General features: G+C 32.2%; 1 protein-coding gene and 1 long non-coding RNA gene across 3 annotated transcripts in view; one reads left to right on the top strand and one right to left on the bottom strand.

The window, feature by feature from the left end:
• The window catches only part of LOC112020857 (telomerase reverse transcriptase), a 12140-nt gene extending 6685 nt beyond the window's left edge, over positions 1-5455 (top strand). Inside the window, exons 9-13 of the mRNA XM_065776586.1 lie at positions 190-267; positions 2598-3154; positions 3754-4026; positions 4257-4543; positions 4782-5455. Coding sequence (XP_065632658.1) covers positions 190-267; positions 2598-3154; positions 3754-4026; positions 4257-4533 — 1185 coding nt within the window. The 3' untranslated portion in view covers positions 4534-4543; positions 4782-5455. The remainder of the gene's footprint in view (positions 1-189; positions 268-2597; positions 3155-3753; positions 4027-4256; positions 4544-4781) is intronic.
• Positions 5456-8869: 3414 nt separating this feature from the next.
• On the bottom strand, positions 8870-11300 carry LOC112020869 (uncharacterized). 2 transcript variants are annotated; one of them, XR_010630158.1, is made up of 3 exons: positions 10889-11300; positions 10679-10785; positions 8870-9961 (listed from the first exon to the last, which is right to left on the bottom strand). It is a non-coding gene; the product is annotated as an uncharacterized LOC112020869 (long non-coding RNA). The 2 variants fall into 2 exon arrangements; XR_002883814.2 differs by having other exon boundaries at positions 8870-9358; positions 10889-11290.
• Between the last annotated feature and the right edge of the window lie 39 nt (positions 11301-11339).

Raw genomic sequence — 11339 nt, 5'->3', positions numbered from 1 at the left:
ACTGATTTTGCAAAATAGTCGGGACTACGTTTTTTTCTAGATCAAATCATAGCTTTTAGTACTAGAAGTTTTGATGTTCAAATGAAGCTCTCTGCCAAATGAAAATAGTTTTGGTACTTGCAGAGATTTTTGATTGGTTCCTAGGCCCAGCTAATTGTGCTACCCTTTGGGTAATTTTGGTACTTGCAGAGATTGACAGGCACTCATTTGGTTTTTGTACTGAATGAAAAGGGTATTCCTGTCTATTTTGTTATGGCCCAAGAACTGGTTAGTTGGTTGCGACTCTTATTTTGTCGTCAACTAAAGTGTATTTGGGTTGCCGATGAGCTTTAGCTTAAATGACACCTCTTCCCTTGTAACGGTAAAGTGTGGAGGGTGAGGTTGTGGGTTCAAGATTCGTTGGATACATGTGCTACTTACCAATAACTTTTGGTCTTTAAAGTTTGGGGTTGTTTTCATTTTAACCCTTTAATAAGTTTCAAAATTTTTATTTTGGTCTTTAATGTTGGATCCCATTTTCATATTGACCCTACCATCCATTTTCTTTAGTATTCTAATCATTAAGTGTCCTTTGTATTTAACTATTCATGAAGTACTAGCTCTATAATGTTGTGGAATGTAGTAATTTCCTTATTGTAGGCAAAATTACATACTATGGATGGTTAGATTACTAATACTTGTCAAAAAAGAAAAAAAAAAAAAAAGAGAGAGAGGAAAAGATTACTAACGGAAATGGACAGTAAGGCCAATATGAAAATGAAATAAAACATGAAGGGCCAAAATGAAAATTTTGAAATGTAAATGGCTGAAATGAAACCAAACCAAAACTTCAAGGGCAAAAGGGTACTTTAGTCTTAAAAATGTATTTGGGTCATTTAGATTTAGTCTTAGGTCAGTTATGCTTTGACTAGTGAACCAACTTTCCTCAGTCCCCCTAATGTTCTCATTCACCAAGCATATGCAGCCTATGTCAGCTATGCATTGATGTACATTAAAGGGGATAAAGAATAAAGTATTTGTAGCCCATGTGGTGTATCTATGTGGTGTAATAAGATATTTGGATGCATCAATGTTGTGACGACTAGATAGTATTCTTTCTGTTCCATATTACGACTGTCATCAAGCTTTTATCCTAACTGATGTAGGGTCTTTAGAAATTAAGCATTAAATTAGATTCTTGATTAGATCTTGAATGGTTGATGGCAGTTTGCTATTAAAAAAAAGATGAAAATAACATTAAAATAAAGAATGAAAAAAACACTAGGACAATCACTCTTAGGTTTTCCTTAGCAATCACACTTAGGTATGAGAAGGTAGTCACACCATCAAAGCTTCAAATAAGATGCTGAAATTTTATTAAAATCAAACTCTCTATAATTATTATTTACTACAATAAAGCCTTATGTCGGCGAGTGTTAAATCCTTTCCGAGGACTAGAACTTTAAATAAGCTATTCCTCTACTAGTATTACTAATAACAAACAAAAAAGACTTAAGAATATTTAAACCAAATAGAAAAGGATTGAAAACATAAAAAAAAAGACTCATGGGCCTTCAATACAACCAAGGACAGCCCATTCCATAAATCTGGAAATTACCAAATTGCCCTTATTCAAGTAAAACTATCAAAACTAAACCAACAACTTTCTAAACTAAAAATTCTTAATATTAAGAGTCCATGATAATTAAAGTAACCTATGATGAAAGATGCCAAGGAAGGCCCACATCAAAACTTGACCACAAATCATGAATCTCTTGGTATTTAACCTTGTTTTTTCTTTGAAAACTTTGCTGTTTGCATCACTAACGGCCCAAGACTAAAAGCAGCTGCCATGCAGAAGTTCCTGTGGCAAATTTACCCATTTCCAGAAAATTTTGACAGTGAAAATTGGTCTATTTTGTTGAAGAGCTGCCACCATGCCTCTATTCCAGTTTGGTCAGTTCTGCCCATTACATAGCATAGCTGCTCTTTGATTCAAACTCCTCTCTCAATTTGGTCCTTGACTTGTGAATTTCCTTAAGCACACTACATGTTACCAACATACACAATTAAGGATTTTTTCATCATTTCTACATTCAATGAAAATATATCGTTTACTTCCTTGTGCATAGGGATTAATTTGATCGAGCCTGAACTAATAAAATGCAATTTCATGTCAATGCACTTTTCTTTCACACCCTTATACATGGAACTCTAGTGGGGATCTTGCATGCTCTTTATCCTCCAATCTGCGTTTGGTGAAGTATAGGTGGAAGTATAATTCAATGATATCTGAGAATTATGTTTTAAAAAGAAATTGAATCTGAATGTATCTTTTTCATTCACTTGTGCAGATGTAATGATTGTTATAGTTGAAAAGGTAAATGCCACTTCATTCCCTATCAATTGATATTCCTATTAGCTTGAAGCAGCAGACATCACTTAATATTTCAATAAACTAAGTGTCAGATCATCCTAGTGGACTCTACAAGTAGATATCAACTGAATGGGACAGTATACTTTTAAAGTGGAAAAATGAAATGCCTCTGTTCTGAATGGTTATACTTGTAAAGAAATCATCTCTTTTGAGGAAGCTAAGTTTTGCTTAATATTTTTTCTTCTTACAGGAGTGGAGCAGGCATGTGAAAAAAGAAGAGTTATTTTTCATTTTAAAGGAACATGTTAAGTGCAATGTACTGCAATTCGATAAAAAGTTTTTCGTGCAAGGTGTAGGTATTCCTCAAGGAAGTGCTTTGTCACCTCTGCTTTGCTCATTATACTATGGACATCTGGAAAGGAATTTGATCGCTTCATTTCTTGAAAAAACTAGTAAAGGTGCTAGTAAAGATATATCTAGAAGACATATTTCTATGGATGCTTCTGCAGAGGAAAGTAGTGGGGATAGATATATACTTCTTAGATTTACTGATGACTATCTTTTCATTTCAACCTCAAAGAAGCAGGCTGCTAGCTTCTTTTCCAGGCTGCAAAGAGGATTTTGTGAGTACAACTGCTACATGAATGATGGCAAATTTTCTCATAATTTTGATATTGGACAGTTATCAGGGATTACATCAAGCAGGGCATATGTGGGTGAAGATGGCATTTCATTTCTTCGATGGTGTGGATTGCTTCTCAACTGTTGCACTTTAGAAGTTCAGGCAGACTACACAAAGTTAATTTTCGTACATACATTTTAATTACTTTGTTGTCATTCTAGTTGCCAGGATCTTCTGTTTTGGAATTTACCTAGTGGTGTCTTGATGGATAGTCAACATTTTTGTTTTATGGGCTTTAACTTCAGATGCTAAGATTGGGACACAATCATTTGAACCTTTGAAATCATTCCAAATCATTGTCAGGCTACTCATTAAGTGTACATAACATGATACTGCGCAGACTGTAGTCTATAGTCTAAATATTATTGATGTATATTGCCAAGAGCCATGTGCTCAACTGGCATTTCCTGGTGTTTCCAACATGAGACATCCAAGGTTCAAATCTTCTCATTCCCCAACTATCAAATTATCAAAAAATTGTTGATGTATAAGTACTGCCCTTAAGGCCTTAACATTTGGTACTTTCAAAATTGTATGTTAGCATTCTTATTTGGTTGTATATCTTCTTTCTTCCAAACAATTATACTTGAGAGTTTCCTTTTGGCTGTTGCTTGATTTATTTTTATTTATTAATTCTAATTCTTATTGATTTTCCAGCTAGAATTTGTGAAAGTTCAATTTCTTCCCCAATTAACTTGTTCCATATGCTAAACAGGTATCTGAATAATCATTTAAGTTCGACTCTTACTGTCAACTGGCAAAGTAAACCAGGCCGCCATCTGAGGGCAAAGCTGTGTAGCTTTATGAGACCTAAATGCCACCCTATATTCTTTGATTCAAATATTAATTCAGCAGCTGTTATCAGATTAAATATATATCAGGCTTTTTTGGTATGTGCAATGAAGTTTCATTGCTATGTTTGTGACTTATCGTACATATGCAAACTCCATGCGGGATTCTATTTATACATTATTGAAAGATCTCTAAGGTATGGATGTAATTCTTGTTTATCTTACAGTGTATGTGGTTAATAAACTCGTTTTATTGAGAGCAGTTTTTCTGTGCTGATTTTAGTTGATATTTTAGCATTGTTGAAGCCTCATGTGCAGTATACACAATCTTTAAATTTTAAGAACTATAAAATTTAATTATCAAATTTAAAGTTACTTATTTTCTACTATTTTTTCAGTTCTTTGTCTTTATTGATTGACTTGTTAGGTATATGTACAAGCTTATAAAGAAACGGATGCGTTCTGCATACCATTATTCTGATGTCCGGCCAATACTTCAGTTGGAGGAAGAAGAAGTTGAATGGCTTGGATTATATGCATATATACAAGTATTGAAGAGAAAAGAATCACGGCATAAACGGTTGATATCTTCATTAAGGTGCAAGTTAGAACATACAATACCTACGAGTGAGCCACTGCCACCTCAACTAAAGTATGCAGTTGATGCCTCACATTCCTCTTTAATATGGAAAATTAAGTATTAAATTCTTGAAGGTATGTGACGAGTAGTATAATGATGGAACTTTTTTCTTTTTGTTTTCTCATTACCTGTACTAACCAACAACTTTTGGGACTATATTCAAGTTTATTTGATTATTGTTTTTCCTAATGCTTAGAAAAAAGTAGAAAGTTATGCTTGAGTATAGAAGGTTATGTTTATTTACTCAGATTAGCTGGTACAATTCTCGTATTGGAAGGGTTTCTTTCTCATGTGGGAATTTTGATGATGCAGCATCAGCAAATATGTTTCTGCTACTCTCTGGTTTTGAATTTCAAAGAGACAGTTGTAGTTTTGATCAAGGTGGGGGGAGTTACAGAATGCAGATGCTCCTGCAAGAAAATAGATATCTACAGCAAGATTGGGTCTGTATTACTATTATGACAGGCTCTGTCCTGAACTCTATTTTGGTTATTTAAAATTTTAATTAAATGCATTGTTTATTACCAAAAAACATCTTGAAACATAAATGTTATAAAACGATATATTTTTACCTTTAAAATTCAAGATAGAAGAGCCTTGCTTGGATCTACTTAGATTTCAAAGCTTCCCATGGATCTTACCATTTAGTAGTCCCTACAAGCCATAATTGTGTTTGCATGTTGAGTTCTCTTTCTACTACAGATTACTATTAGCACATGTATGACTTCTTGCAGGAGCATCCAAAATTTGGTCTTATAGGAATATTGATGATGGCAAACAGCAAAAAAAGAAGAAGGGATTATTCAATTTTCAGATTTTGCAAAAGTTTTTAAACGAAGAAAGGATGGCAATGGTGATAGACGTGGGATGAGTACCAGAGTGAAGATGATTATAGGTTTATCCCAAAATGACCATTGAGTTAAAGCAAAAATTTTCATAGAAGTTTAAGTGTGTTTGGCTAGATTATTATTTGCCCACTTATTTTACTATTTAGCTTATTTTTGCTACTATTTATAAGTCTCATTGCAATTTTTGGTACTATTAATGAGTTTCACTATACTATTTTAACTAACATTTACATTTATTTACAGTATTTTCAGCAAAAAGTTTTCAGTTTCAGCAAAATAAGTGAATTTTAAATAGACCCTAAATGTTATATAGTAACTAATATGCAAAAGAGAATGAAGATCAAGGTTGACATGATATCTTTTCGGTTAGTTTCATATAGGATCTTAGTAATAACCAAATTCCACTTCGATGAGTTGTTTGGGCATGAATTTTTATTATTATTTTATTTATCATTTTGATGATCGTTTTATTCTCAAATAGCATTTTGCGGAGAATATTGTATATTTTATCAATCTCTCTATCTATCTTCAACATTTATTTTGTATTGGAATTATTTATGTTTTTTCATTTTCAAGTTTATTTTATATCAAAATTATTTATGTTTTTTCATTTTGAAGTGATTGTACCTTTAAGCAAAGTGAAATATATCCTATGCATTGCATAGGTTAGTGATTAGTTTACTTTAATTTTGAAAATTATAAATTGTGGTTAAGATTTTTTATAAATATATTGAGCAATTCAACTACAAAACCATTTTTCCAAAAAAAAAAAAAAAAAAAAAATCAGAAACCAAAAGATCCCAATCCTCTTTAGACAATTTGATAGTTCAATTGTTTCTCCATACCTTGAGAAAGCTATATCCATTGAACTACTCCATATTATCATTAGTTTTTCATTAGTTATCTTTATCCTTCTCATTTTTCTTCCTCTCTTAGCCTCATGTGTAGAACTCTACTCTTTTTTTTCTTCGAGTAATTGTTTTGTTATATCTGCTAATTTATTTACTTAAATTTCATTCTACTAACCTAAAGCTTCCCTTAATAAAGTTGCAAGCATAGCATCAACAGCTTTGTAGCAATACTCAAAAAAAAAAAAAAAAAAAAAGCCTCCAACCTATCCAATAAACAAAAACCATTACATGGATTTGTTTTCAAATATTTATCTCTCTTTGTATCTATATTTAATCTTGAAACAAGTATTGGACACACCCAAGAAAATATTATTTGCATGCCACTAAGTTATTTCAGCTTATACTTTATAATGCTTAAACTATGAGGTCTACTGTTATGCCCTCTTATAAGTGTTATTTTCTTGTATCTTATATATGATATATCTTACAAAACCACAATTTTTTTTTTAATCTTTTTCATAAGGTACAACTTTAATTTCTTTAACCTTATTAAGATAATATTATCTACTTTTTCATGTATAACCTAATTCTAGATTTAATCACATCGTTGTGATTATTAATTGAAACTAGAACAAGACTTAAGTATAGTATTTAGGTGCTGTTCCTTAAGTTCTCATTTTAAAATTTTGCCATATAGACTTTTTCTCATGAGATGAAAGTGTATTTTTTAATTAAATAGTTATATAGTTGAATCTTAAGAAGGAAACCTAAGAAACAGCGCCTAAAGTATTGTACATAAGTATTGTATTTGAAACTATATATGAACTATCTCTCTCTCTTTATATATATATATATATATAATATTAATGTGTGTGTGTGTACGCATGTGTGTCTGTGTGCGTGTGTGTGAATTATTCATTTAGTTAATGTTTCTCAAATAAATTATATGGTATATAAGTTGATGAGTAACAATGCAACACATGAGACTTTTGCTAGTTAAACACTAATCAAGAAAAGAAAAATCACAATTTTTATCTTTTAGATGGTAGATATATTACTTTAATTTCTTTATTACAATTAAAATATTTAAAATAGTAGTGAGACATTACTTCTTTGTAGTTATTTGATGCGTTAAATTAGAATTCTAAAATTATGTAATTTCTATATATTAAGAAGATTCAGAAAATTAGTTATTGAATTTTTAACTTACAAAAATACTCCTAATTTTAATTAACTTATCATTTTTATTTTTTTTTATTGAAAACTTATCCTTATTCTTAAATATAAGAAATGAGGTTAAAACCATGAATAGACAAAAATTGAAAACCAAAAAGTGAAAATTCTACGGTACAAAAATTCTCCACAAGATAGTATATAGATACAAAGTTTCTTTTCCCTTAAAAAAAAAAAAAAAAAAAATCTATCCCAAGTTCTATCAAAAAGGAAAAACTATCCAACCTTCTAAAAAAACCACTCTAGAGTCTAGATGGGGTGGTTTTTCTTTTGACAGAAATTGGGATAGTTTTTTTTTAAAATGAAAATATGCTGTGGGTTTTTTTTTTTTTTTTGGATAGAAGATGGGGTGTTTTTTTTTTTTTTTTTTGGATAAATTACAAATTACACCTCTGAAACTTGAAAGCATTTGGATTTTACATTCTAAAGTTTCTAAATTTGGATTTTATCCTCTGAAGTTTGAGAGTATTTGGATTCTATACTTTAATGTTTCAGAATTTGGATTTTACGTCTTAAATTTTATTGGTGTTTGGATTTTACTCTCCAAACTTCAAGATGTAGCTTGCGTTTGGATTTGGCTGAAAAGCCAGTGCGTCTGGCTTTTTCTTTTTTTGGCATGTGTTTGAGAGACAAAACGGCTACTGTTTATGAACAGTAGCCACAATGTTGGACTTTTCAACCAATCAGTGGGTCTTGTGTATTGTTTACGGGATTCACAAACTTCACTTTTTAACAATTTTTTCATTAAAAATTGGTCTTACGGTATTATTTACACATTTAAAAATTATTTTACTACAGTATTTTTCAATTTTCAGTTTCAGTTTTTAGCTGTATCTAAACAGACTCATAATATCCAAATACCCCTAAACTTTAGGGGTGTAATTTGCAATTTACTAATTTTTTTTTTTTTTTTGTGATAAACATTGGGTAGCAACTTTGTATTGATCTACTATCTAGTGGAGAGCTTTTAGCTTATAGGTTTTTTACTTTTTTTTTGTTTTTAATTTTTGTTTATTTATGGTTTTAACCCCATATTTTATATTTTAGGAATAAGAATAAGTTAAGTAAATTAGAGGTATTTTTGTAAGTTAAAAATGCAATAACTAACTTTTTTTAAATTCTCTTAATATATAAACAAAATAAATAAATAATAAAAAACTCCACTCAGAAACCAATTGCAACTTCCTAAAAAAAAAAAATATATATATATATATATATCTTTCATTTGTTCCTCTTTTCCACTTTCTCACGTTGTGGTCTCTTAGAGCATCCACATCCGGATGCTATATCTCATCTTATTTTACCATCTCAAAAAGCTACTTTATCTATTATACCATACCATTTTACAATACACCCAACATCCCAAAACTCTATATCTCATCCTTTTATTAAAATATTATTTTTTTAATCTTTCTTTATTATTACTTTTCCAACCATCATTTTTTTTTTTTTGATAAACAACTGGCAGTTGATACAAGAATCTGGTTTTCATTTCTAAAGTAGGCCATTTGGGCAAACGTTTAATACAGAACAAGAAAACAATGAGAACAAAGAATTGAAACAAAAGGAAAAGGGGGAAGGGGGAAAGGGAGAAACTAAGAACTGCCAAAGAACCTGTATAGAGAAGACTAAACAATAATAACAATTTCTATGATTTTAAAATTCAAAACTGAACCCGAATGGTAGGTCCAGAAGGGTTCACCATGTTTCTCATCCCAAGTGGTAATTCTGTGCGCTTCCTCAGGTGGTACCAAACAGCCACATTCCTCACTTTGCAAAAATTAACTAATCAATCTTCACTGATGAGTAGATAAGCCTTGTGAACCAGAAGCATGCATAGAAACCAATTGTACCAGTCAGCACGAAAAATGAGTATGAGGCAATCAGCATGTAGCCAAATTCAACTATTCTGCTTTTTCAAATTCATCCAGTCCAACGGTTGGAAATCCTCAACAACCTGCCAAAATTTTTTTCTTTTCAATTTCTTTCCAACACACACACACAACCTGCTGTCACACACACACACAGACACAGAACCTGCCAATTCCTTTCCCACACACACACTGCCAAATTTTTTTTCTTTTCAATTTCTTTCCAACACACACACACACACACAACCTGCCATCACACACACACAGAGACACAAAACCTGCCAATTCCTTTCCCACACACACACTGCCAAATTTTTTTTCTTTTCAATTTCTTTCCAACACACACACACACACACACACACACACACACACACACACAACCCGTCAATGGCAATTTCTTTTCAACACACACACACACACACACACACACACACACAACCTGTCAATGGCAATTTCTTTTCAACACACACACAGAACCTGCCGTCACACACACATACACACACACACACAACCTGGCAATTTCTTTCCAACACACACATCCTGCCAATTTTTTTTTTCTTTTCAATTTCTTTCCAACTATTTCAACAACCACACACAGAGAACCTGCCAACTTGCTTAAATTAAGAATCTCTAGAAATATTATTCCAAGTTCCGAACAAAGTCATTCAAGAATAACTTTTTCATTGTGCCTGAAAATGATTTCCAAAAGCACATTTTAGACACCTTTCTTTAACATTACTAAAGGAGAAAGGGAACTGGGGAACGCAGAGCTGCTACTTCTAACTGTATCTAAAATAATCCTAACCATTAAGATTTACGAAGACAAGGTTGAATACCCACAACTGCCTATATCACTGCGGTAAAAATGACAATCTTGACTTTTCATTTCTATCAATGGAGAAAAAAGAAAGTATAAATAATAAAGAAAATTAATTAAAACCCGCCAAGGAAGAAGGTTGCTACTGGACTAGTCCAAAATTCAATTACTGGCTGGACCAGTCCCATTATCAATCACTTGCCAGGCTTTCACCACCAGGGGATTCAGCCTTAACTCCTACCGCTTGGGTTTAATTTTTATTATTATTAACAGAGAGAGAAAGAGAGAAGAGGTGAAGAAAGACTCCAAATGGTCTTCAAGCACGATTCTAAAATCTTCCCTATCAAGTTCACATAACCAATTATCAATGAAGCAAAATAATACACATGCAAACCCACTTTTATGTAAATCCCATTTACTAGCTACAAAAAAATAATGCATAAATCAACAAGCATTTTACAAAATCCGAATAGTACAACAAAATTTTCATGTTCACAACAGGAATTTAGAACAAAGACATGGATGATATCAAAATCTGGAAGAAATAAGGGATCTGAGATGAGAAGGGATTTGGGTTTGGGTTCCGTACCTTTCTTTTGAGGACCCAAATTTGAAGCAAAGCAAAGTGAGAGACCGACGGGGAGAGAGTGAATGAGAACCAAATGCAAAGAAAATCAACCAAGCTGAATCCCACCTCTGCAAACATCAACAGCAATTATTTGATCAAAACCAAAACACAAACACAAATTTTATTGCAGAAAGAGAAAAGAAACATAAACACAAAAACTCAAAATCTTACCAGGCTTTTGATTTTGATTTGATTTCAGAGACCGACGGAGTGAAGAGTGAATCAGTAAAAAGGGATGACTGAAGTGAAGAGGGATGACGGAGTGAAGAGTGAATCGGTGAATCCAAACCCACAAATCTTAATGGAGTGAAAACTGAAATGGGTATCTAGATGGTTGGATTTATGAGTGCCTGTGAATCGGTAAAGGGATCGGAGCACGGATGCTCGTCGGAATCATTATCGGAGAGAGAGGGGCAGAGTATTGGGTCTGAAGAAAGCACAGAGCAGAGGAGAAAGAGAGAACGGAGAAAGAGAGAACGAAGAGAGATAAAAGATCAGAAATAAAGAGGGAGGAGAGAGACATTCCCGGCATAAAAAGCAATAAAAAATTATTTTTTTTTATACCATACAGCTACAGTACCATCTTACATTTAAGATGATACTGTAGCTAAATCTAAAAAAA

Source organism: Quercus suber, unplaced genomic scaffold (assembly GCF_002906115.3).
Source record: "Quercus suber isolate HL8 unplaced genomic scaffold, Cork oak 2.0 scaffold_137, whole genome shotgun sequence".
NCBI classification, from domain to species: Eukaryota; Viridiplantae; Streptophyta; class Magnoliopsida; order Fagales; family Fagaceae; genus Quercus; species Quercus suber.
This window is presented reverse-complemented; position numbering and strand designations above follow the sequence as displayed.